The sequence below is a fragment of the Trichosurus vulpecula genome, chromosome 5 (assembly GCF_011100635.1).
Source record: "Trichosurus vulpecula isolate mTriVul1 chromosome 5, mTriVul1.pri, whole genome shotgun sequence".
NCBI classification, from domain to species: domain Eukaryota; kingdom Metazoa; phylum Chordata; class Mammalia; order Diprotodontia; family Phalangeridae; genus Trichosurus; species Trichosurus vulpecula.
In genome coordinates, this window is record NC_050577.1 from 5,470,507 (window position 1) to 5,498,289 (window position 27,783).

Genomic DNA, 27,783 nt, shown 5'->3' on the forward strand with positions numbered 1-27,783 from the left:
CTACTTCCAAAAAGGAAGTCTGTCTAGACCCTCTGCATTAGTGTCTTTTTCCTCTGGATAAATATGCCTTTTATGCAGACACCACATCCTCCAGGACAATGGATGTTCCTTGGTGGCAGAATTGTGGCCTTTATCAATTTATGCCAGAGTCTAGCATTGGATTTTTTTTCATGCAGGAGGTAATCAGTCAGGGCTTAATTAAACTGAATCTACTGAATGGAGACTCTACGTCCCAAGGTCTGTAACAATTCTCTTCTTGGCATCACCTTTTGAATCTTCCCTCTTCAACACAGTGTACCCAAATCAAGGGCTGGGATCCTGTAGTTCAGAGATCATGGGTCCCTGACAGTGACTTTTCAAAAATGTTCAATGAATAAAAATAGCCAAATTGAACAGGAAATTGAATATGGAATGGCTTAAAATTCCCAACATGCACTGAAAATGGAAAAAATTCTTTGAGCAGTTCTTAATGAAGGTCGTCATCAGACTGGCTGGAGGACAATCTCTGAAAGAGAAGAACTGTGGAAAATTATCTTCTCTTTAGGTAATTCTTCATGAAGCCTGGAATGATATGCTGTTCTAATAAACAGGGGCTTTTATACCATCCTCAAGAACATTCATTTTCTTTCATATAGTTCAAATTTAAAAACAGAAATTGCTAGTCTCTTGACGTTATTCTAGAAAGTATGAACAATGTGAACTGAGCCTGGTAAGATCAAATGTGCCTTGGATTCAAAGACTTTGGCTTTTTAAATGTGGGTATGATTGACCAAAGCATGTTATTTAATTTCCATAGTCTGGTCTTGTTCTTGATCAGGCCAAATTTGGCCACTGGAATATTTTAAATGGACCACTTGGAGTTTGAATGACACAATCCTCCATCCAAACCAAGCAGCTAGGTGGCACAGTGCGTAGAGTGCTGGGCCTGAAGTCAGGAAGACTCATCTTCCTGAGTTCAAATCTGGCCTCAGACACTTACTAGCTGTGTGACTTTGTATGATTTTGGGCAAGTCACTTCACCCTGTTTGCCTCAGTTTCCTCATCTGTAAAATGAACTGAAGAAGGAAATGACAAACCACTCTGCCAAGAAAACCCCTAATGGGGTCATGAAGAGTTGGACATGATTGAAAACAACTCCAATGATTGAAAAAAACATCCAACCAAATCAAAAAAGACGCTGAGCAAATTAAAACACAAGAATTGAGAGTTAAAGCCAAATATTCTTGAAAACTGTATCACTGTTCTTCCAGGTAAACTCTAGAAAAATGAACTCTTTTTCATATTTTTCCTTTGAAAGCACCTAAATCTTTCTCATGAATCAAGCAAACCAAGGCAGACAGCTGGGGTATTTATTTCTGTCTGATTATTCCCCTTTCAGGGTTTGTTTTATGGGTTTTGTTCTAAACAGGACACATATTGATTTGAGCAATTTCCAGACACATAAGAGACACTCTCCACCTTACAGAAGAGAATCACAGGCTTGTGTCTTCATAATAGTGCTTTGAGCGCTACCTCTATGAAACTGGATTTTTTAAACTTGGCCAGGGATGCAGTGGCCTTCTAATTCTATTGTTTTGTGATATATGGAGTAAAATTCATTGGCTTGGGCTCTCTAAAGAACCACTACCACTAACAAGGTAGGCTCCTTGGGCTAAAACTTCTGAGGTCCCTACAGGGACAGAATCTATTCAGAGGTCATGGGTTCAGGACAGTGACTTTTCAAAAAATTTCCTTTGACTAGAAAAAGTCAAATTAAATAGGAAATTGAGTAGGAATTGGCTTAAGATTCCTTACCCATATTTAAAATAATAATAAAAAAACATCTCTGGTTCTTAATGGAGGGTGTCACCAGATTGGGGGACAATCTGAAATAGCCCATTTCAGGGATTGTAATATTTTTGAAAATTGCAATTTTCAAATGGGGTAGAAATGAAACTTTCTTGTCAGAAGCTGGGGATTCAATTCTAGCATCAAGAATGTAACAAACAGGACAGCCTCCTCTCATAGTTTATTCTTGAAAGAAGTAAAACTCACTTTTCCTGCAGTGGAATGCATTATTAAAAGGATGCTGTGAGCCCTCAGAAAGAGAAGCAGTGGTCACTGAACCACCATGGGCTCATCACAAACAGATTATGTCAGACTCTTTCTGTGTTTGACAGGGTTCCTGGACAGGTAGATCAAGGGAATGTGGTGGAGGTAACATACCTGGCCGTGACAGTCTCTCACAAAAGCCTTGTGGCTGAGATGGAGAGATGTGGCCTAGGTTATTGTACAACTGGTCAGGTTCAGAAATAGCTGAATGATCAGTTCCTTTAATCAACTGATTAATGGATTGATGTCAACCTAGAGGAAGTCACAAGTGAAGTGCCACCAAGCAGGATCAGAGCTTGTTTTTTACCAACAACCTGGTAGAAAGCAGAAGTAGCTTCTTATACCAGACCGGGTTTTTAGATTGCACAAAGCTGCATTGTTCATTCATTTTGCAGTTGTGTCTGACACTTCATAACCCCATTTGGAATTTTGTTTGCAAAGATACTGCAGTGGTTTGCCATTTTCTTCTCTGGCTCATGTTACAGATGAGGAAACTGAAAAAAAACAGTGACGTGCCCAGGGTCACACAGCTAGTAATTGTCTGAGACCAGATTTGAACTTGGGAAGATGAGGCTTCCCAATTCCTGGCCTGGCACTCCATCCACTGCATCAGCTAGTTGCCCCTATAAAGCTGAGACAGTTGGCTATCTGAGGATAGCAAAATTGAGAAACAGAACAGCACAAGGAAGAATAGTAGGTCAAACTGACTAAGATGAAATTTCATAAGGATAATCTTGGCTAAACTGCATAAGTACATTATATGTGGAGACCTTGTAAAACAGTAGTTTGCCTGAAAGATGTCGGAACCTAATGATGCTCTTGACAACTATTAAGCTCACTATGTGTGACAGGCCAGCTACTGAAGTGATTGTGATCACAGAAGCTACATTGGCAACAGTGGTGCACCAGAGAAAGGGAGGACACTGTCCTATTGTACCCATTTCTAGTCAGATTATGGGAAGCCAGAAGATCAAGCTCAGTTCTGGGAACTACATAGGAGAAAAGAAGTTGATAAGTGAGAGGATGGCTTGAACATGGTGACCATGACTTTGAAGAAACTGGAGGCTGTACCAGATGAGGCTAAGTTGAAGGAACAAATGAGGCTTAGGTGGAAAAAGAGATAATGTTAGGGAGACTATGCTAGCTGTCTTCAGGTAACTGAAGGGCTGTCAAGTGGAAGGATTAATTTGCTTGGCAGAATTGAGAGCAACTGGAGGAAGCAGAGTTCAGCTTAGCATAAGGAAAAACAATTTCCTTACAATTGGAATTATCCAAAAGAAACCAGGCTTCCTCAATAGGTTGTAAGCTCCCTGGCACTGAAGGTCTGCAAAGGAGGCATTATGGCTCTGTTGAACAGGCTGTAGAAAGGTTTCTCATTTTGGTGCAGTTTGGATTTGATGACTCTGAAAGTCTCCTCCACCTGTGAGATTTGATCATGATTTGATTCAGAACTGTTTGTATAAAGGGACTAGGCAACTAGTCCAACTAGGCAACTATCAAGTGACAAAGATTAATTACAATTTTGTAACTTGAATTATGCTGTCATCCTGTTAAAAAATAAGGGAGAGTTTTAAGAACCAAATGCCTCTTATAGGAACACAAGTCAATCCCCAATTGAGAAATGGTAAAAGGATATGAACAGGCAGTTTTCAGAGGAAGAAATTAAAGATATCAATAGGCATATGAAAAAAAATGCTCTAAATCACTACCGATTAGAGAAATGCAAATCAAAACAACTCTTAGGTACCACATCTCTCCTGTCAGATTGCCTAACATGCAAAACAAGGAAATGATAAATGCAGAAAATTGGAACACTGTTAAATTGTTGGTGGAGGTGTGAATAGATCCAGCCATTTTGGAGAGCAATTTGGAACTATGCCCAAAGGGCTATAAAAATATGCATACCCTTTGGCCCAGCAATACCACTTCTAGGGTTGTAATCCAAAGAGATCACACAAGTGGGAAAGGGACCCGTATGCTTATAGCAGCTCTTTGTTTGGTAGCAAAGAATTGGAAATCAAGGGGATGCCCATCAATTGAGGAATGGCTAAACAATTTGTGGTATATGAATGTAATGGAATACTATTGTGATACAAGAAGTGGGGAAGATACAGACTTCATAATAACCTGGAAAGAGCTACATGATGTGATGTGCAGTAAGGAGAAAAGAACCAGGAGAACACTGTACACAACCACAGATGTGATGACTAGCTTTGATAGACTTGGCTCTTTTCAGCAATTCAAGGTTCAAAGACAGCTCCAAAGGACTCATGATGGAAAGAGCCATCTACATCCAGAGAGAGAACTATGGAGTCTGAATGCAGATTGAGGCAAACTGTTTGCTCTCTTTTCTCTCTTTTTTTGGTTTTGTTTCTTCTTTCACATGATTCATACCACTGGTCATAATTCTTCTTTACAACTTGACTATTGTGTAAATAAATTTAATGTGAAGGTATATGTAGAAGATATATTGGATTCCATGCCGTCTTGGGAGGGAGGGAGAGAAGAGGGAGGGGAAGAAAATTTGGAACTCAAGAACTTGTGGAACTGAGTGTTGTAACTAAAAATAAAAAATCTAAAAGAAAAAAGAGACTTTGCTGTCCTCCACACCTGGAGTGCTCCTCCTGCTCTCTGCAGCCTAGGGGCTTCATCCAAGTCTCAGTAAAAACCCTGCTTTGTACAAGGAGACTTTCAAATCCTCACTGATGCTAGTGCCTTCCTTCAGTGATTATATCCTTTCCATATCTTGTTTGTATAGAGTTGTTGGCATGTTGTTCCCCACCCGGTCAAACTGAGCTCCTTGAGAATAGGGACTTTCTTTGCATTTCCAATGCTTAGTCCCTGGCACATAGTAGGTACTTAATAAATGCTCACTATACTCCTGATTTGCTCTTTGTCTTTTAGAATCAACCCTTAAAATCTTGCTTTTTAAAATAGTAATTCTTCTTAATAATCTTGGAATTGTAGGTATAAATGGATCAAATTGCCACAGAGGTTCACTTGAAGCCCCATATTCTGTCGATCTTGCATTGGACTAATCATTTTGGCTTATGACAAAGAGAGAAAACTACATACTCCTGGTAAATGAGCAAATAGGAACTTCCTTGATGTTACTAATTTAATTGACTTTCCTGGATGCACCTGTGAGCTGGTGATTGGTCTCCAGCAGGTGCACTGGCTCCCTAGCCAAGCATGACTCACCAGGGCAATTTGAGACAAAGCTTGTTGGTCCTGAAGCTCACCCAAGAACATCTACTCTTCAACATTGCCCAAACAGCTTCCTCTAACATGGTGCTTTAGTGTTGTGCCCAGAACACCCTGTCTGGGGCACTAGCTCCAATGTGCTGGATGTTTTTTAGTTACTTCTGCCTAGGAAGGAGTGAGTTTGGCACACTATTATTGGACACTGAGGCTGGAAAGGGAAACTGGGAAGTGAGAATTTTTTCTGCCTGGGAAGGGTCAAACACAGAAGGGCCAGTGCTGATAAGTCACGGGGGAGCCAGAACTCATATCCACATTAGCCTCAAAATCCTCAAGTGCAGAACTTACAAAACCATACAGTTAGCAGGAGAAATGTTCTTTCCAAAGGAAGCAATTGGTAGAACATTAGTTAATTAAATTGGTGTCAACAAACAAGTATAAATTGGATGCTTGCCATGAGTCCAAACACTATATCTGCAAACTCTCTGCCCCACCTTGGGCCATGGGGATATGGAATGAGTGAAGGCATGCTTCTGCTGATGGTGTCTTCACAGCTCCTCTCCTATTCACCTTGGTCTCTCCACCCACAAAGCTGCCACCCTCATGAAAGGTTTCAACACCTTCCACCTGGACTGTGGCAAGAGCTTCCTCTGCCTCTGGGCAATCCCTTTGAAAGTCCACTGTTCCTTTGTACAGCTGCCCAATTCATCTTTCCAAGGCATAGATCTCATCCTCTACTTAAAACATTTAGAGGCACCCATTTGCCTCCAAGATAAAATACAAACTTCCTGGCCAAAAATTTACGCACCCTCCCCCCACCCCACCATGGCCTGGTTTTAATGGAAGCTCATCCCTGCACCCACTCTGCTTCTAGCCCATATTGGACAGAGGACTGGATCTGGAATGGATGGACCTAAGTTCAAACCCCAGCCTTGATATTTTCTGCCTTTGTATTTCCTGTGCTGTAATTTCCTCTGGTGTAAAAAGAGGGGATCTAGATGACCCCCTACTTCTATTCCTATGCTTCTCCAAGCTACTGTCCCCTGCCTCCATGCAGCTTATCCCCCAAACCTGCCATCCAGTCCTTCCTTATCTCTGCTTATTAAAATCCTTTCCTTCCTTCAGTGGTTAGAGTTTAATTCTGCCTCCTACCTGAAGCCTTTCTGGATTCTTCCTCCTCCCCCCCTCCTCATTTCCTCCAGGAGCTATTATTTGCTTTTCTCTTCTGCTCCCACCACTCCATATCTTGTGTCAGAATTCTCCATGAACATGTTATTTCATCCCAATATAATAGATGCTCCTTGAGAGACCGTGTTATTTTTTACCGTCATGTCCTCCACACCACACTAAGCATAGGGCCTCGAACCCAGTCCTTCAGTATCCAAGGGTCTGTAATTGTGTCTGTCCCCAAAGAAGGTCATCCCCCCTCTTTTCCACATGAATAAGTACATGATCTTTCTGAGGTGCTATGGCCAAGCAATCACCCTCCACTAAAGCTGGGAAGCAGCCTCTTTGACTTAAGCAGGCCACTCCTTGGACAAGTCACATTAGATATCATTGGACTCATCAATGTAGTATTCCCAGGACTATAGGACCAGCTGGAGCTTGGGCTCTAAAGAGTACCTTGGGATTCAAGAACTAGGGTTACCTCCAAATCATGATGAGACCTTGAAGAAGATGCTAGTGGAGGCTAGTATAGAGTAGGTTTTGTATCAAGATTATTGTTCTTACCCTCAAAATGCTCCTAAACAGTTTCATCATCTCTAAAACGGGCATAAGAGTATCCATGGAACCTGTCTAGATGACTTCTTTAGAGGCCCAAATACCGTAATAGACTAAAAATTCTTTGAAAACTTTAATGTGCTCTAGACATATTAATTATTAATTTTGGGAAGCAATATTAATGTGCATAATTTGGCTGCTGAACATGCAGAGGGGATTATGTATAATCCACCATTCAATGGAACGATCCAGGTTCAATGGGCAGTGGGACGTCAAGGCTGGAGAGAGCATTCCAAGGAGGCTGAGCAGTTAGGTCAGGCTTCGTGGAGCAGGAGGAAGCACTCTAAGGACTTGTAGTGAGCCCCTCCCTTGCCTCCACTTTCTAATCAGCTGCCATGGCAGGTTTCGTCAATATCCACACTAGTTCCATACAATCAGTCTTTCCCCTAGTCTAGCCCTTATCCCTGCTCACATGCGCTACTTCAGGATCCTCTACCTCCCTGTCTCCAATAGCTTCCATCTTGAATCCATTCTTCATATAGGTGACAAACATGAACCTGACCAGGCCACTCCCTTGCTTACTACAGTAAACTCTAGTGGCTCTCAATGAACTTCAAGACCAAATACAACCCCTCACCCATATTTTCCATTTAATGCCTCTCACAACTTGGTTGCAACTTACCCTTCCAAGTCTGATTTAACATTCCTTTTATTCACTTTTGTCCAGAGGCCTTTTTGCTGCCTCTCATACACAACCATCCATCTCCCACTGTGCAGAGGCAATCTCTCCTACCTGAAAACTACCCCCTCCTCACCTCCACATCCTAGAATACTGACTTTCCTTTGAAATTCAGCTCAATCATGAGACTATGAATGGCTTGTCTTGACCTTCCAGTTGCTAGTGCCTCCTCACCCCTGAATGATTAACATGTATATGTTCTGTGTATAATTGTATATGCTCCACCTCACTTTGTGGCCATCTCCATTCCATCCATGCCTTTCCACTCAGGCCATAATCTCTACTTTTACCCCACTAGAACCTTTGAAATCACCCCTGTAACCCTCTCACTCCCTTGACTTCTTCCTGCTTGCTTTTGTGTGTTGTCTACCCCCATTAGGAGGTAAACTCCTTGAGGTCAGGGAATATCTTGCTCTTATTTGTATCACTAGGACTTAGTACAATGCCTGGTACATAGTAAGTGCTTAATAAATAATTCTTCCTCATTCAGTCTGCCATATTCCTATCCATCCATCCATCCATCCACCCATACATCTGTCCGTCAGTCTGTCCATCTGTCAGTCCGTCCATCCGCCCGTCCGTCCATCCACCCGCCCGTTCGGCCATCCACCCACTTGCCCATCCATCCGCTTGCCCACCCATCTGTCCATCTGTCTATCTGTCTATCTGTTTGTCTGTCTATCTATCTATCTTATCAGTCTGTTTGCCTGTCTCACTATTTGGCGCATAGTAAGTGCTTAATACTTGTTTGATGGTTGAGTCAGAGAAGTGGGGAAGGAATGCCCAGGCTTCTTGGGCAAATGCTATTTGATATTGCTTTGCCCTGTTTTGCAGATAGAAAATTCCAGATCTAGAGAGCTTCAGATCCTGGATACATACAGATCTAAACCTCCAGAATCAGAACAGTTTCTCCTTAAGTACTCAGGAAATCCAGCTTTGCCCAATTCAAGCAACACAAAACTTCAAGACAAGCAATCCTGATGTTGAATGCAGAGCAATATGCCTACTTTAATGTCTTGAATGACATTTCATGAAGACTATGATTTCAAATAGCCACACCCAAATGAAATGGCATTTGTCAATCTCCACAGTTGCTGTTAAATGGCCTGGAACCCCAGGCTTCTTTTGGCTCAGATGATGGAGCTCAGGCCAGAAGAATTTGCTATCATCCTGTCCTTCTCACCCTGCTGTTCTTTACTCTTTATTTCACTTTGCTTTTAGCAGGAATCAATATTAATGAGCTTCACAATAGAGCTGGTGCTCCCCTGTTAACACTGGAGAGAAGACCTGCTCCCCTTTGGGCCATCAGCAGCAAGCAGGAAACTGCCAGCCATGGGCTGTTTCTGTTCCATCTTTTACTGGAGACAAGCTGGCTTCTGCAAAGCTGCTCAGCAGAGCACAGCCTGAGTACACATTTCATGGCTCCTCCTGGTGCCATCAGTCATTGACCCAGCACTGACAGAATCAGCACTTGAGTAAAAGAGAGCCCCAGGACTGTGATCTCCTGATGGGGCCAGATTAGCTAATATCTTTGCCACCATCTTTCTTTTCTTAATGGAGGTCATTGTGCTAATGAGTGGCAGTGAGGTTTTACCTCTCTCAGGTTACAGGCATGAAGTAAGATATCCTTTCCTTAGTAAGGACCACTGGGAATCAGAAGGCCATAAGTGCCTCTGGTAGCAACTTACTAACCACAAGTCTGAATGATATCAGAATCCTAGATCCTCAGAACTGGAGGGGGCCCACTGCAGCCATCTTGTCCAGTCAATTGTCTTCATGTCTCCAGTGCCTATGTACAGGACCTAGCACAATGAACCATTATGATGATTTTCTGAAGAATACAACTGTAGGTGATCCAGAAATCAAAGGAAAGATGCAAGGTGAGTTCAAGGCAGTAGGATGTTACCCGGGAATAGGGGATGATATAAATGACTTGTATGACCAGAAGAGAAGATGGGCTTGTTCTTCAGGAGTCTGAGGGATAAAAAATGAACAGTTCCAGAGCTGCACTAGGAACCAAAGAAAAGCAAGAGCAAGGCCTCCAAGGCCCTGGAGAGAGCCTTTTTAAAAAAGAGACTTTACAAGAAAACATGGTCAAGGACTAGACTGTATGGGATGAGAAGGGGGCTAAGATATTCCTCAAGGAGGGTCCAGAACCAAGTTTTTAATTAAGAAAAGAGGGAAAATGGGAGTAGGCATGGAAATGATTAACCTATGGATCCAAGTCTACTCAGAATTGGTTCATCACCACACAACTTGCTTTCTAAAACAGATTTATTTTTGAAGAAAAAGAACAACAACAAAAACATGAAAAGCAACAAAAATTGTGCAAACCAAATCATGGCAGCTCACTATTTAACACAATCCTGAGGGAATATTTTTTAACAAACACATGGAAAGCAATGGAGTAATCTGCTTTGGGTCAGAGGATTCAGTGGGGAGTGGGGAAGGAACAGAAAGTGGGTAGTTCTATTGGGTCACTGAAAGTCTAGGATTGAGGGCAGAATTCATATAAATTTAGGCTTTTCCATATCCTCCATCAGGCTATGAGTCTAACCCATATTTCCCCTGTTACTCAGGATCTTGGCTCACCAAGAGCAGGGAGGCCCTGGGCTCTATCACCATCCTTAATGTTACACACAGATACAAGCTAATCTTGCTTTCTTTTTATCCCCAATGTATTATGAGTGGTGGTAACTTAGATGCCACTCTATTTCCCATCTTTCTGTCAGTGATGGAGGGCATCATACTGATGAAATTATTTTGGTTGAAAGTTACAAATCTTTAGGCTAATTGGAAGTTTCTTTCTTTAGTCATGATCATGATAACAACCTAGGGACCCAGACTCAAGTACTGAATGGATTCGGCTACATTTCAGGCAAATAGATGCGTCTTTGTCCTCTTCCCCCTATATATGCCAAGTTCTTTCTTCCCCTCCTGCCTTTACTCACTTCATTCTCCATACATGAAATGTCCTTTCCCTCTTTGCCTGTTGAATTCCTTCCCATACTTCAAAAACTAACTCATGTGCCTCCTTCTCTATGAAGTTGAGTCTAATCTTCCCTTTCTTCTTAGGTCTCCCAGAGCACTTAGTTTGGTCTTTTCACGTAACCTCATGTGGTTCTACTTTTATAGTTCTCAGCCTTGGTGCCTTATCAGAACAGCCTAGAAGCCCCGGGAAGGCCAGGATCATGGCTTAGCCGAACTACACATCTTTCTCCCATGCAAACACAGGTCTCTACGTGGAGTAGGCACCTCATCAATATTTCTTGAACTGAATTGGATTTAGGAGGCTATTCTTCCTTTAGTCTTCAAGCATAGCAGGGAGTTCCTCATACTACTCTGACATCCTTGCACCCATTTTTATTTGCCTGAGGTAAGCTGTGGATATTTCAATAGATGCAAAGCGGGGTGGGGGGGAATAAGAAAGAAATTAAGGTAGAAGATAGGGCGGATCTGAGATGATGATTGTAGTTCTTAAAGGTGGCTTTCATTGTTCTCAAACACTTTCAAGGCTAGGCTCCATTTTAGGTTTCTGTGGAGAGGATCAGTCTGGGCATGGGACATTCTGTGGGCTGTAAGCCTGTGGCTAGCATTAATGACCCCAGAAAAATGGGAAAGACTCAGGATATGGATAATGGTCTGTTATATTTTTCTACCAGATCCCACTTTTATTGACAGAGCTCTATCCACTGGTGAAATGATTCCAGACATTTTCTAAATGAAACATTTTGCCATCTTTCGGCTCCCTTTTCTTAAATGAATGGTAATTATTGGCCATATTTTATAGAAAATGATGATCTTGACTGAGTCAATTTGGGTTTTTTTGTCAGGAATGGGGAACAATATGTGTCAGAGCATGTGTGCAGCTACTGAGTAAATCACCACTCTTTGAAGTACTGAAGTGTGTGAAGGTTCTAGAAAGAGGGAGCCAAACGACCAGCTTCCTGCTGCCCTCTGCCCACTACCTCCTTTAGGCCTCCAGCAGCGTTCTGAGCTCAGTTCTGGACAACATCTTTTATAAAAGTCTTTGATGAGCCTTTGTGGCCAGAGGAGAATGACCAGGATAGTCAAGGGACTCAAACCTAGGTCATATTGGGATCCCCTCCAAGAAATGGCTATTTAAGCATGAAACCCTGTTGTCCAAAGGTACTTGACTGCCACATTTTCATATATTCTAGCCTGTCAGGGGATGAGGTACAGCTCCAGGTTACAGAATGTGGCCTTGTCAGGTGAAAGGCAAAGAGAAGTAGATTTCAGTGCAACATAAGGAAGAAAGCACTTTCTAAAAACCAGAACTGCCAAAACGGGATGTGAATCACGAGGTAGTGAGTTCTCTGTCACCAGTGGTGTTTAAATAAAGGCCTATGAGAGTGTATGTCAAAGATGTTACAAAAAGGATTTGTGTACATGTTGGCCAAGGAGTCAGGTTGTGTGACCCCCCACGGCCTACCAAATGGCCTGGTTCTCCTTTAGACAAACAACCCATATTTGAGAAGTAGCTGGCCAGGTTAGGGATGTATCCTATGATTCATAATGAAAGAGGGTTTTTTTTTACCTCTGCAGGGACTTGCCACCTCCCTCTTATAAGTATCATAGGCTGACTGTCTCAGCTAAGTGACCCCAAACATGAGGAGTTTAACTCAGCCTCCTTGAGTTTCACATGTTTGCTTATGGATCGGTTCATTTTTCTCAAAGGCTGCCTCAGGGACAAGAAGGGACATGTTACAAATAAAGACACAGAGGTACAGTGAGCTTAATTGACTTGTAAAAAATCATATGGGGAAGATAAAGGAAGAGAAATGGAGCCTTGCAACTGTGGGGAAGGAGATTCTCTCATGTGATCATTGTACTGGGTTTCTGCACGAGGAAAATGCCTGCCTTCTGAAGAGAGAGGGAGGGCTGCCCAGAGAATACCAGGGGCTTTCCGGAATCTGGAAACATCCCTGATTGTTATCTCCCAGTCACGTTGACCACTTCATATTCAAGTTTGGGGATTATACATATTCAGTTTTCCAGGTAGAAAGGACTAGCTGTGTGACCCTGGGCAGGTTCTTGTACCCTCTAGCCTTATTTGTGAAGGGAACTTCATCTAGTCCAACCCCATCATTTTATAGATAGAGAAACTGAGGGCAGAGTAGTAGAAAGAGTAAAAAGGCATGCCCAGTGTCACATAGCTAGTAAGTGGGAGGGGTAGGATTTGAATCTGTGTCCTTAAATGTGGACCCCAAAACCCAGTGTTCTTCCCATTGTCCTGTGCTATTTCACAGAGAGAGTGAACATGGATTTGTTCACCCAAACCGAGGTTCCCAAAATGAGGTGAGGGGTTAAACTACAAAGAACAAAAGAGGCGTTTTTAAGATCAATACAGGAAGTCACTTTCCATTGTGCCCTAAGGGTAATGAGCAAAGCCAATATCTGTGCAGCACCTGATCTAGGAAGACGTCAGGTTGGGGGCTATTTGCAGGTCTTCATTTGCTTTAATGTGCATGTTCCAACTCAATCTGCAGAGCTGTTTTCACTGATTATACATGGTTAGCTCTGCTCTGACAATAGCTAGTGAGTCCTCAGCCTCCTCAGGAGTTTCCTTCCAGCAGGATTCCCAAAGACAACTACACATACTCATAGTCCAGGACAGACTTGGACAGATGCTGTCCTAGAGGCTGCTATATCCTGACTTTGTCTCTAGATGTTAGGATTCAAATGACCTTCAGGATCTATGGTTCTCTAATCACAAACTTGAGATTCCCTAGAAGGTCACTGCCATATTTTTTATGAAGTTCTCTGTGGAAATCAGAGACAAAACCTAAGCCCAGATGGTGCTATGTAGAACTTTCCCATTTCTGGGTCTTAATCCTTTGTTCTAACCCAGAGCCATTAGAATTCCAGTGGAAGTTTCTGCCATACAGGGACTGAAATGGCTTAATTTGTTCCATATTTGTTAGGCAGCAATGTGGCATAGAGAAAGAAAACTAGAAATGAAGTCATAAGAGCTGGGTTCAAATCCCAACTTTTCATCTTACTACCTGTAGCATCTTGGGCAGGTCACTGCACCCCCTGTGCATGAGGTACACGTATGAACTACAGAACCTACTTCAAAGGGTCCTTCTAATTGTAAAAGGTTCTTTCTAGCTCTTGATCACCTATATGGCTTTAAGGCCACAGCTAGATGCTTGGGTTCTGGGCAAATCAGATGCCTAGATTGCATCCTGCTACTCCCATCTTGCCACTCCCTACCAACATATGTACCTAGGACAGTCTACCTTGGCCAACTGTACAAGACTCTGGACCATCTTTAGTAGCCTGACTTTGCATGACTTCCTTCCATGCTTCCTACGTTGTAGCCAAACTGGGTTACTTACTGATCCTTCATCTCACCATGTTCTGTCTTGCTTCCATCCCTTTGCTTATGCCACCTAATTACTCCTTTTATCCCCTAGTCACAAACTTCTGTGTATCCAAATTCTGCCCTTCCTTCAAGAACCAAATCTGATGCCACATTTTCCAAGAAGTCTTCCTTAAAGGCATCTTCTCGAATTTCACAACACTTCAGTTTTCATATTCTAACTTGCATTATAGCTATTTTTGCATGGGTCTCATCGACTTTCCCCATCCCACATGCTAGATTATAAGCACCTTGAAGGCAAACACTAGGCTTTATTCATTTATGAATCCCCAGCATAATATCTAGCATGGCTGCCTTTCAAAGAGCAGAAACTGAATAAATGTTTGTTGAATAGAGATATTTATAATTCCTCAAGTAAAGCAGCACTATACATACATGGTACCTTGTTTATAGTATCTGTTTTGCTCACAAGTTTTTAACTTGTCAGTATGTTAATATCTCTTTAAATATCTTATTTCTTCTGATGGTTTACATTTTATGAATAAAGGTCTCCATTGTCAATAGCTATAAAACTACCAAGGCTTTGTGCCATTTAATGGAATAGATGAAGTGACTTCCCAGAGGGAGAAAGGGGACACATATCAGTGTCTTTCTAGAATGGTTTAAGTCCTGAGGCAAGGGAATGAGCTCTGGGCCTCTGCAGGTCTCTCCCTGCCCTGCCCCACCCTCCCATCCTTGGATTGAAATGTCAAGCAGAATAGCCCCACCTACCTGTGATTTCAAAAGTGATGGATAGGAGGGGAGCAGCACTAGCCTTCGACGGGCTCTGAGACTGACTTTCTGAAATAATAGGGAAATAGTAGCATAAGCAATGATGTGTGTGCAAAGCAGCTTGGGGAAAAGGCATAGCAAGTGACATCTAGACAGAAAAGGTGACAGTGTGGACAATGACCAACTAACTGATGCCCTTCATTAATGGAGGTGCCCTTGTTCTCATCCTGCCTCTGCCTTTCTAAGCATCAGAGAAAGCAGCAGCAGAGCAGCAGCAGCAGCAGCAGTCCCTTACTCTCTGCAGACAGACAGACAGACAGACCCTCCATTTCTCTTGTCCTAGACTCCACACCCTTGTTGTGAGTGGGATTCGGGAAATGCCTCCTCTGGAAGTCCTCTTCCTCATGCTGCAGAAAAGCACCAGGGCTCTTCTGCTCACCCTCTGCCTTTGGGGCATTCTTTAAATACACACAGAGCCTTGTCCTGTCTGCCTCATAGGGAAATCTGCCCTGGAGCTGCAGTAACTAGGCTTTCTCCTTCATTCGGAGCTCTCAGAAGAGCCTAGTCATGCAAACCAAGCCAAGTTACATTTTCATCAGCTGTGGGGACCCTGCTCAGAGCGCCACCTCTCTCTGAGACATTCTGCTAAGCACCAATTACACACTAGCCCAGGACCATGGTGGCTGGCTCATACACTGCCTGCTGGGCCCCAGATAGGCATTAGGCAGAGCCGGGAGCTGTCCAGGGTTCTGACAAAGTCCTCTCCAGAGACGAGAGGCCAGCCTTAAACTCTATAGAAGAAAGGTCTCCCATTTGCTCACCTGAAGCTGGACTGGAAAGGCTGACAGGGCAGGAGCATTATAAGGAGCTGGCAGCAGGAGAAGGAGATGCGACACCAGCTGCAGTGGGAGCCATCTTCCTGCTGCTACTGCTGCTGCTGCCTGCATCCGGCCGCATCAGTACGCTTCTGCTGAGGCTTAGTGACTCAGGGAGAATAGCAAACATCCGGGACAGTGCCCCTGCAGACCCAGCTGGGGCGCCAAAAGCGCAGTATCCCTGGCTAGCTGGCTGCTTTAGGCATGCACCAGGAGGGGCGTTGCCCATGTCTGTGCTGGGAAAGTCTGCGGAGGTGGGGCGCATAGTGCAGCCCCCTGTATGCACAAGACATCCATTTCCATTTCCCAGGTGTGATCTGGGCTGGAATGGGCTTGGCTGTGTGCTGCACCATGGCACAGATGGTCAAAGTGATCCCACTTGTGACCGTAAGGACAGCCTGAGCGCCTTTGCTTGAATGTGCAATCAGTGAACTAAGGGATTGATTTTTGGAAATTGCTGAGTCATGGGTAAAGGCCAGACATGACGGCATCCCTGCTGTAGTCTGACTCCTCAGTAGTAAACATTTTTTGTTGTTCTTGTTGTTGTAGAGTCATTTTATTCATGTCCAACTCTTTGTGACCCCGGTGGGGTTTTCTTGGCAAAGACACTGGAGGGGTTTGCCATTTCTTTCTCCTGCTCATTTTACAGGTGAGGAAACTGAAGCAAACAGGGTTAACTGACTTACCCAGGGTCACACAGCTAGTAAGTGTTTGAAACCAGATTTGAACTCAAGAAGCTGAGTCTTCCTGACTCCACACCTGGCACTCCATCAACTGCACCACCCAGCTGCCCAGCTCCCCTTTAGGGAGCATTAATTCCTTAAAAGTAATAACTAAAAAAGCAAGCTTCCTTAAAAGGGCCATTAAGAAAGGTAGGCTCTCTTTGGGGCCCTCCTGTAACTGTTTCCCTCCATGTCAGGATTCTCTCACTTTAAAATTGCCATTGGGATTGGTTAATCAGTCAGCAATAACTTATTTTGAACTTACTACATGCTAGGCACTGGACGAAGTGCAGAGAATATAAATACAGCAGAGCAAGTCAGTTCCTGCCCTGGAGGAGTTTCTGTTCTAATGGAAAAGGCTGTCACTTCTGCAGCTGATGACCTTAAAAATGCCTGGCTTTGTTTTTACTGGAGGAATTCATGTTCTGCCATCTTCAATGCTTTCTCTCTACTTCTGCTAATCTAGAGGTGCAGATTCCCAGGGGATTTGGAGATCAGGGATATGCCATGCACGTGGATATGACAATATTTCTTGCTGGGAAATTTTAAATGGAACTTGTACAAGTATAAACATTGTTAGCCTTCTGTCTAAATCACCAAAAACTTTCAGAAAGCAGCAAATGTTCCTGTGAAGTATGGACCAGGTTTAGTAGCTGGGTGGCTGGTGGTTGGAGCATTGGATGTGAGACACTTCCTAGTTATCTAAATGACCCAGGGCAAGTTGCTTGATACATCTTAGTTTTAGTTCCCTTCTCTGTGAAATGGGGATAATAATAGCCTCTATTGTGCAGGGTGGTTGTAAGGATCCAATGAGATAATGCATGTAAAGGACTTTGCAAACTTACAGCACTCTAAATGCTAGCTATTGTCACATAGAGAGGGTTTTGACGTTTTAATTGAAAGGACAAAAATTTCCACAAGTAAATCCTATCACATTTTAATAGCATAAATATTCATTTTATCTGGCTTTTGTACCACCTATGGACATTTATGCTGACATTTATTTTAACCCAACTTATATTTTTAATAGCAACATGCACACAGTTTGTCTCTCACACCTTATCTGGGGGAAGATAGTTATTTTCATGTGATTCCAGGTAAAAATTTCCAAAGTTTTAATGAATTTTGTTAAGAAAGCCATTTGACAGAAATTCCCAATGTTGGGTGACCATAAAATTCTGCAAGAGAAGCTTAGTTGACCAACACTACCCTGGAGATGGAGTTAACCCTATCTCAAAAACATGTACATGAAGCTTGTCAGGTAGGGCCCAACTACATTTTTGCAATAATAGCATGGCACCAGTATGTGTGCTTTGTAATTTTTCAACTCATAAAATCATATCTTAAATACATAAGGTTCTAAGTTTGTCTGTAGGTGATCTTAGGAAGTGAGTAAATGGAAAAGAGAATGAAAGATCTATCCTTAACAGGACTTGTTGAAGGCCTTGCCACAGACTGTGAAGACATAATTGATAAATTGTGTCATGTAGACTGGACACCACCAATACGAGGTCCTGGAGAGACAGACTTACCAAAGGGACCAAGGAGGGGGTACATATAGAAAATCACAGGTTTTGTGACCATAGGCAAACCCAATGCCACAGGGAGAGTTAAGAGTGTTTCTCACACATTTAGAAAGGCTGCTTGGTACAAAGTTTTGTGGTAAGAAATAAAAATGCATAGATGTGAAATGAATGCACATTAATATGGGAGACGGCATGGCCATGTGGCTAGACAGTTATTCTTGGTGTGAAGAATACCTGGGTTCCAGTCCTGCCTGTGACACATACTAGATGTGTGACCCTGGGCAAGTCACTTAGTTGCTCAGTGACTCAACTAACGCTTTAAGACTGTAAGTTAATTTCCATACTAAAAATCCCTTTAAACAAAAATAAAGCAAGAATAACCTGTCTTTTGTCAACTACAAAAATGTTGCTTTTTTAGCAAAGGGCTTGGGATTTCCCTGTGTTCTATGAGATAGGCAGGGTCTCTCCAAAAACATTAAGGTTGCACCCAGATTGATTCTAGCTACCTGAAAAAGTGTTGCTAGAACCTGGAACAACTGGTTGAGACTGAGAGGAAATAATAGCCTGGAGACTTCTCATCTTTCCCTATGGGGGAAAGTGGCTATAGCAATTTTTCCAAAGAGATTCTTCTCTATCTTTTTTCACAAGAGCAACTGTTCTCAACATGAAGAGGAAAGCAAAGGCCAAGGACCTGTCTGGCAAAACAGTGATCCGCATGGAACATCAGTGCCTGTAGTTAGTCCATTTTGATGATTTCATACAGTGATTTTAATTCACCCTCAGTTCAGGTTGTGGGCTACCTGTGGGGTTGCATGGCTACTTTTGATAACTGGTTTATATCCCATTCTCTAAGCTGACCATGTTCTTAAATCAGAGCCAGAAATGGGGAGAGGAGGCAATGGGTGCTTTCTTCCCAGTAATATTCACATCTAATTCACTGTTTTCTCCATTTTCTTTAGGAAGTGCAGTCCAGTATCTCTGGACCCAAATATGAAGCTCTGAATCCCCAGGTCCTCCAATATAGAGGCTACCAAAGGGCTTTTGTGACTGACTTCAAGACTTTCTCCAAGAATTATTCAAGAGCAAAAGGAGCCTGGCTTCCAGGGAAGTGCAGAAAGCATAAGCACTTTAGCATAAAGGAGACCTGGGAAGATTTATAATCTCATCTGCTGCTCCTATGATCTAGGAATCAACTCGGACTACAGATGTTCTTAAGGATTCCTGCTCGCATGCTTTTAGATGGAGTTACTTCCATCCATGCTCTCTGCACAGTTGTCTTGCTCATTGTCTGGCTTTCTTGGCACCATGAAGCAGCTAACAAGGAAGCCAAGGTTTATATCTATTCTTTGGGGATGTAAGCTTCTCAGAGCCACAAATAGAGATTTTTCAAGCAGGACTACTGCCTCTGGAATGACTATTTGGACAGTGTGATCATAAAAATGGGATCAAGATTGGTCTTTGAATATTTGAGTCCTCAGCACTGAACACAATGCCTTGCAAACAGTAGGCACTCAATAAGTGCTTCTTTCATTGCATTAGGTTGTCAAATTTTGGACTTCATTTTTATTGACTAATGGAAAGAGATAGTTGTTCATGACCCTCAAGACTTATGGATAATGAATTTTATTTTTTCAATAGTTATGTTCAAGGACTTACACTTGACTTTAAAAGTATATATTATTTCACTTGAGACTTATCCTTTCATGTAACTAAACTTCCAGCCAAGTAGTTCTCTGATTCTACATTATGGCTTGGAGGTGAGCCTGGCTAGCTTAGCTTGCAAGGTGTGGCAGGACCTACCATCTGGAAAGCCTTTGGGTCCAGGCCAAGGGAAGATTGTGAGTCCTCTATCCATGGACCAGCTGGGCAAAGCTCAGAGAGATATTACTCACAATAAGTTTGGCTACCAAAGGATGGTCATCTTTGGCAATGGAAGTTTATTAAGCCTGGATACTGAGTAGGGGTTCCTAACCTGGGATCCATAAACTCGTTTTGTTTTTTTTTAATTACCTTGAGAACTATATTTCAATATAATTGGCCTCTGTTATAATCCTATGTGTTTTATGTTATGCATTTAAAACACAGTTCTCAGAAGGGGACCACTGGCTTCACCAGATTAACAGAAGGTTCCAGGATATAGCTTCTTCTAAAGTGAAAAACTCTTGGTCTAAAGGGCATTGGCGATCTCAGTAGAGGGTCTAGCCAACTAAATCAACCCACTAGCATTTGTTAAAACACCTACTTTGGGGCAGGCAAAGTGCTAGTGCTAGGGAGACAAAAAAAGGGCAAAAACGGAAGCCAAGGACATGCATCTGCTGAAACACTGAGGAAGGAAAGATATAACTGATGCAGACTCTTCTTCAGTCCCATGAGAAACTACATGCTTAGAAATCATCTAAGAACATCACTCAGAAGGAAAAAGAAAAGGTCATATTTATAATATATCTTATATCTTTACCTATTTCAACATATCAAGGACTGAAGCTGTCCCCAACCTATGTTTCCAGCCTCATTCCACAGACTATGGTCTAGTCAAACTGACCTTTCTGCTGTTCCTCATGCAGGACTTTCCATCTCCTATCTCTGAGCTTTTGCATCAGATGTCCTCTATGCCTGAAGTTCACTCCTTCCTTGCCTCTTTCTCTGGGGATCCCTAGTCTTCTCCAAAGCTTAGCTCAAGCACCATCTCCTAAGGAAACCCAGTCTGTTTCTTCCAGCTCCTCACATCTGCTTTGCTTCCCCACAAATTATTTGTATTTGTTTTGTACAGATTAGGGATTCTCTCTCTCTCTCTCTCTCTCTCTCTCTCTCTCTCTCTCTCTCTCTCTCTCTCTCTCCCTCTCTCTCTCCCTCCCTCCCTCCCTCTCCCTCTATACACAAATATCTACTTACAGGGCAAGGATCATCTGACTTCTGTCTGCATATCCAAACAGTTAGCATAGCATATAGCATATGGTAGATGCTTTAGAAATGCTTGTTAATTAAGTAATTCTCTTTCATCAGTGTCGGTATCCCTTCACCAACATGGACCACTACCCATCTTCAATTTATATGATAGATTTTGTGAGTTGCTGTTGCTGGAAAATGCCTCCCTTGCCTCCCACTTGGTGATGGGTCCACCCAAGTTTAAAACAGATGGTCCCCAAGGGATAGACATGTAGCTGGTTGGCAGCTTGCCCTTGGGACTTTTTGAGGGTGTTAGGACCTGGAAGAGCACTAGTTCTGCTGGTGCAGCCTATGAGAGCACCGGGTCACCTTGGGGAGATCCAAAGATCTCATTATGTTATAGCTGTATGTGTCAACACATTGCATTCAGTGCACTTGAGGGATTTTACTTAAATTTAGCCCAACAGTTAGCTTGTAATAAAGATGCAAAAGTATTTCCATCAGAAAATGTTATAAAAGGTTTGTCGGTGTGTTTTGATTGACTGAATACCTAGGTCTGAGGTATGTTTCTAGGTCTTTTCATGTTTCTAAGAAAGAGGTAGGATCCCTAGGTCTGAGGGATCCTACCTCTTTCTTAGAAACATGAAAAGTATTCACTGTGTTGTGGTGAGAATGGTCAAATGGAACATGTCAAGAGCACTCCTGCCACCCCAAGCAGTGTGGGCGTGGTGGCACAAGGAGATTGAATGAAAAGGTCCACAAGAAAAGAGGGTTGGGGGACATGGGATTTACCTGCTTTTTCCTTGAGTGTGTTCAAATAAGAGAGGAGGTTCTCATTGGCTTGCACACAGTAGACCTCACGTGTTTGGATTCCTCCTCCACAGAGGGCAGTCTGATTCCCTCGTCTTTTGTCTTGTTGGTTCAGCAATGGATCAACTCGACACTCAGTCCACTCTGTAGTTCTCCAGCCATACCTAAATCAAAGCATATAGCCAGAGGAAGAGTCTGCAGGCATCCTTGTCATTACCTCCTTGTTTGCTAGGAAGATCTAGCTAAATGTTTTCCAATCCCAGCTGAACCTTACTTAGATAAAACACAGTGCACTTGAATGTCAAATAATCTCTTCCTCTCTCTCTCTCCTCTCCATCTTCAGGTCTACAATAGTAAGGGTCAAATTGAGTAAGATCCTGTGTTAATGCCAATCAGTAAAGCTCATATATCAATACTTGGTGGCAAGAAAAATAGCATTGTTGCATGAGAAAACTTGAAATATGACATTTTATGAAGCTAAGTCCAGGCTTACCCCTTCTTGACACTGATTTTTCAAGCAAGCATGCAGAAGAAATGGTCAAAGTGAAAAGATCATATTCATCAAAACAAATGGTAACCATTGAAGGTAGAAGAGCAGACCTTCAATATCCACATTTGAGAAAAATTATAATCATGTGTGTGTGGGGAGAACTGTGACAACCTAAAAAATAGAAAATTTTGCCAAGATCCAACTGACTTTTCAGCAGCATGTAGACATCATTGCTGAGGGCTAGTGAAGGAGGAGGAGCCAGCAGGGTTTGAATCAGGAGTTTATAAGGAGGGGGCCCTCAGACCCTGAGCTTGTGAAGGGAAAGCCATGTCACCAACCCTGCCTAAATACAAGCTTTCATGAGCTCCCCTGGGAGCCATCACTGATGCTGCCAGAGAGGGGAAGTTGTGATATTTCTCCTCTTCCAGGAAAAATGATATTACAGTGTCCAAAAAATGGCTGATGTAGCATGATGGGCCTTTTAGATCAGATTCAAGTTTGGAATGGGAATGGCTTAACTACAATTTCTATAGTCTATGAGGTCAGAAGTTTGTGGGGGTTCTTAGGTGTGCTGTCTACCTCCCTGTCTCCCTATGTGCTAGAGTGGGTTGGACACTCTAGCCTGATTTCACTCCACACCAGATGAAATTTTGTTTTCCAGAGCTACAGGTCTGAGTTCATCCCAAACATGGTGTCCAGGAATCTCCCACCTCAGCTCTAGGAAGCTAGTGACATAATCTCTGGGGAACTTGCATAGGGTGGGATGGGGCATCAGCTTGGGAAGGTGCTGGTCAAAATAACAAGGTAAAAATATAAACAAATCTCAGTTTTCTGAATGAGCCTAGCTCTAGCTTCTCCTGTTCAAAACAAAAATGAACAAGAATGAAACCTGGACAATGTGGAGGACAGCAACTACTCCCTGGCATCAGAATGCCAGGCCAGCATCCTTGATTATGGACTCCAGGGTTCCCAGGGATGAGATCTTGTACCTTAAGGGTCTTCCAGTCTCCTTTACCCTAGCCTTGCATGTCCTGGGTTATAAGACAGAAGAAAATTGTCAATCAGGCCAAGAGCACATATTGTTCTTGACAATTTCCATCTAAACCTACAGTGGGGTCTGAACCTTTCAGTAGTTGAGGGAGATGGGTCACTTGGTATGTGAGAACTATGTCCCATCTAAAGGATGAGGCCAACAACGTTATAACAGCACAACTGAGCAGGGCTTCTCCTTCCAGCTCTGAGGAAGCTGCTTCTGGGAGCTGAGTTTCCCCTGCTTCCCTTTGCAATCAACCCACCATGCTCCTGCCCATGAGTCATCTGGACGGTTCCCTTTCAGAGCATCCCCAACCTCACCAATGTCTGTACTGCTACTCTGAAGTCCAAGTCAGCAATTAAGATGCTATCAGCACTGGTGTCTGACAGGAAGCTCCACCACTGTACCAGAAGTACTCAGCCACAATCATCCCACCACCACAGCCACCCCCAACCTAACTGCCTTGTGTCTATTTTGAATATATCTATATGTGCACACACAATAGAAACTCCTTGAGGCCAGGTATTTTACAACTTTCATCTTTGTATCTCCAGTGCCTGGCACAGAGTTGATGCTTAATAAGTGTTCATGGATAGATTGAACAGAATCATTCATCTTAAACCTACTTCTGTAGACAAGAGAAAATGAAGGCTCAGAGGGACCAGAGAGCCCCTCCAATCTACCTGCCAATTTTGTCCATGAGGAAACCTAGGAAACCAGAGAAGCTAAGTGACTTGGCCCAGGTCACCTATGAAGTAAGGCAATGGCAGCTGTAGGATGAAAACAATGTCAGATTGGGAGGCAGGAATACCTTGATTAAAATCCTGACTCTGATCCTGACTTGCTGTGATGATGGAGAAGTCATGTAACCTCCCTGAGCCTTCTTTCTCCCAGATGTAGAATTGTATGCTTGTAGTATGTCCCTTACAATCTTGTTGGGAGAACCAAAGGAGATGATGTGTGTAAAGTTCTTTGTGTAGCTAAAGCCCAATAGGCACACCAGCTGCTGTTGCTGTTCACTGCAGGGCTGAGCCTAGAACCTTCTGGATTCCTAGAAACCACTGAGAAAGACCTGCTGCTCACACTTAGTTACAGCAAGATCTGAAAACAAAAGGGGGTCCTGGTTACTTCCATCCTGAGGGTGGGGTGCAGCAGAAGAAATCGAGAATTATAAGGTAGGAGAGACCTGGGGTAGGGGTCTGGCTGTGCCCCACAACTGTGTGATGATCCCAGGCCAGTTAGCTCTTCTCTCTGGACCTCAGTGTCTCCTCCTGTGCCACAGAACTCACAATATTGACACTGCTTCCCTCACGGGGTGGTGGTGGGGGAAGTGACAGCCACCAGGACTACCATCATTATTGCTCTTGTTCTCCAAAGCAGCCTCTGACACCAAATGGGCATGCAGGAGATGGAGATGTTTCTGTCACTAAGAACAAATAGCCACCCATTTCTCCCTCCGGTAGGTTAACAGGTAAAATAAGAGGTCTTTAGAGAGTACCGGATCTTTGGAAATAACCGTTGTTGCTCTGCTGGATGGAGCAAGCTCTACAATGCAGGCCATTTACTTACATAGCACAGGGTGCCACTCCATCTCCTTGGGTCAGGCAAGGCTCTATCTCCTCCAGGGTAGGGCAGTCTTGGTCACTGCCAATGGGAAACTGCTTGATGGTCCGTGTGCGGAGACGATTCCCTTTAGGGGATGATGTGTCATAGCAGGTCTTGGAGCACGGGCTCCATTCAGACCACTCAGACACCTGGCACTCCTTGTTGAGTACGCAGGACTGGAAGGTGACGGGCAGCTTGTCTTGTTGGCAAAGGCTGTAGTAAGAGAATGTGAAAAGTCATCGAAAACCACAAAGCAATGTGAATGGCCTCATTCATTATAAAGGAGCTGGCCTTCCCTGGGAAACACTTGTGTCTCCCAAGGTGTGCAACTCAGAAAACTGGTGGCAATTTCAAAGACATGGGCAAATGCTTAACATTCATGGTGTGACAGGTAGGGGAAACCACACTAAGATCCACAGTTTCCTGGGATCTTCTTCATTCTAGATATGACTTACTGCCAGTAAATAGGAAACAAACTCCCCCCCCCCCAAGTAAGCTGAGATAGAACTAAGGAGAGAGCACCATTATATATAGTGTTTTTTAAAACTTGTTGGCATCATGGAGGCAGTTGGTGGTGCAGTAGATAGAACACTGGGCCTAGTGTAGGAAGACCTGAGTTCAGGTCCAGTCTTAGACACTTATTAGCTGTGTGATTCTGGGAAAGTAGCTTAACTTTTTGGTCTTAGTTTCCTTAACTGCAAATTGGGAAAAGTGATAGTACCTATGATGCAGTGTTGTTATGAGGATCAGATGAGACATTTGGAAAAAACATTTAGCATCATTCATAGCATATAATAGGCACCATATAAGTGCTTTCTCCTTCCCCTTCCCTATCATCTCCCATTCTCTCCACCCGTACTCCATTCTCTTTCCAAGAGACAGCCTTTCTCACAAAGTTCTACTTCACTACTTTGACACTTATCACATAACCTTTGGAAATTGCTTCCTCAATAATTCCCATTCTATTTCTTATCTCCAGCTTCTTCACACAAACACACACATACACACACACACACCCTCACTTGACTCTACCATGAAGCTGTTGTCCCTTCTCTCCCCTCCTTTTTATAGCCACACTCATGAAAAAAGCTGTCTTTCTTCATTGTCTCCACTTTTTCTCTTTCTCTTTAAACCCTTTGAAGTCTGCCTTCTAGCCCCACCTCCCAACTGAAGGTGTTCTGTCCAAAGTAACCAGTCCCTCAGTTCTCAGGTCCTGTGACCTCTTCTCAGTCCTTACACTTCCAGACCTGTTCTAGGCTTTCCTACTGCTGACTGCTTTCCCCTCCTGGACACTTTTCCCTCTGGGTTTTGGAGATACTGCTCTCTCCTGCCTCTCCTCCTATGGATTTAATCTCTTCTCAGTCTTCTTTGCAAGATCATCACATTCCACTCCCTAAAAATGGTTGTGTCCTATGTCTCTGCCTGGGGCACTTTTTTGTTCTCTATATACTCCATCAGTTTTCTGACCAGCAATTACAGACTCAACTATCTGTATGAAGATGACTCCTACATCTACATATCCTTTCCTTCTCTATCTCCTGAGATCCAGTACCATTTTACTAACTTCCTTTTGGCCATTTCCAACTGGTATCTTAGATTCAAAATGCCCAAAAAAGTACTCATGGTCTTTCTCCCCAAAGCCACACCTTTCCCCAATTTCCTTGTTTCTGCTGTGAGTACCACTATTTTTTTGAAACATCCAGTCCTTCAGAGCCATCTTGTGACTCCTTAGTCTTCTTTGCCGCACCTATCCAACCAGATGCCAAATCTGATTGTCTGCCTCCACCACATTTCTCACATTTATACCCTTCTCTCTACTCACATGTGAAGTCTGGTGCAAGACATCATTTCCTATTTCCAGAATCATTTCAATAACCTCTTATCTGGCCTCTCTGTTTCTCATCTCTTCCCTCTGCAGCCCATCCTCTATAGAGCTGTCAATGTGATTTTCCTAAAATATATCACTCCCTGCTCAAAAAGCTACAGAAGCATGTAGAAATCTTCACTGTGTGATTTCAGCCCATGTCACAAGATTTCTTTTTTTTCTTTTTATCCTTTTAAAAATCTATCTTAGTTTTCAAGATTTGTTTCCACAAGATATTGAGTTACAAATTTTCTCCCCATCTCTATCCTGCCCCCACCCCAAGACAGCATGTATTCTGATTGCCCCTCTCCCCAGTCTGCCCTCCCTTCTATCACCCCAGTCCACCCCACCCTTATCCCCTTCCCCCTTATGTTCTTGTAGGGCCAGATAGATGTCTATGCCTCATTGCCTATGTATCTTATTTCCCAGTTGCATGTAAAAACAATTTTTAAACATTTGGTTTTAGAAGTTTGAGTTCCAAATTCTCTCCCTTCTTCCCTCTCCACCCACCCTCCTTGAGAAGGCAAGCAATTCAATAAGGTTATACATATATCATTATGGAAAACACTTCCATAAGAGTCATGTTGTGAAAGACTAACTATATTTCCTTCCATCCTATCCTGTCCCCCTTCACTCAGTTTTCTTCTTTGACCCTGTCCCTTTTCAAAAGTGTTTGCTTTTGACTACCCCCTCCCTCAATTTGCTCTCCCTTCTATCATCCCCTCTCTTATCCCTTCCTCCCTACTTTCCTATAGGGTAAGATACCCAATTGAGTGTGTATGTTATTCCCTCCTTAAGCCAAAGCCGATGAGAGTAAGGTTCACTCATTCCCTTTCACCTACCCGCTCTTCCCTTCCATTATAACAGCTTTTTCTTGCCACTTTTATGTGAGATAATTTACCCGATTCTATCTCTCCCTTTCTGCTTCTCCCAATACATTCCTCTTTCAACCCTTAATTTTATTTTTTTAGACATCATCCCTTTATATTCAACTCACCCTGTGCCCTCTGTCTACACACACACACACACACACATAATATGTGTGTGTGTATATGTACGTGTATGACTATTCCCTTCAACTACCCTAATACTGAGGAAGGTC

The 27,783-nt window shown here is 43.1% G+C and overlaps 1 protein-coding gene across 1 annotated transcript in view; it reads right to left on the bottom strand.

Annotated features, from left to right (window-relative positions):
* The window catches only part of THSD7A (thrombospondin type 1 domain containing 7A), a 353,889-nt gene that overhangs the window by 141,822 nt on the left and 184,284 nt on the right, over nt 1–27,783 (bottom strand). Inside the window, exons 3-5 of the mRNA XM_036760403.1 lie at nt 24,782–25,030; nt 21,672–21,853; nt 14,871–14,939 (exon numbers count right to left, since the gene is read on the bottom strand). Coding sequence (XP_036616298.1) covers nt 14,871–14,939; nt 21,672–21,853; nt 24,782–25,030 — 500 coding nt within the window. The remainder of the gene's footprint in view (nt 1–14,870; nt 14,940–21,671; nt 21,854–24,781; nt 25,031–27,783) is intronic.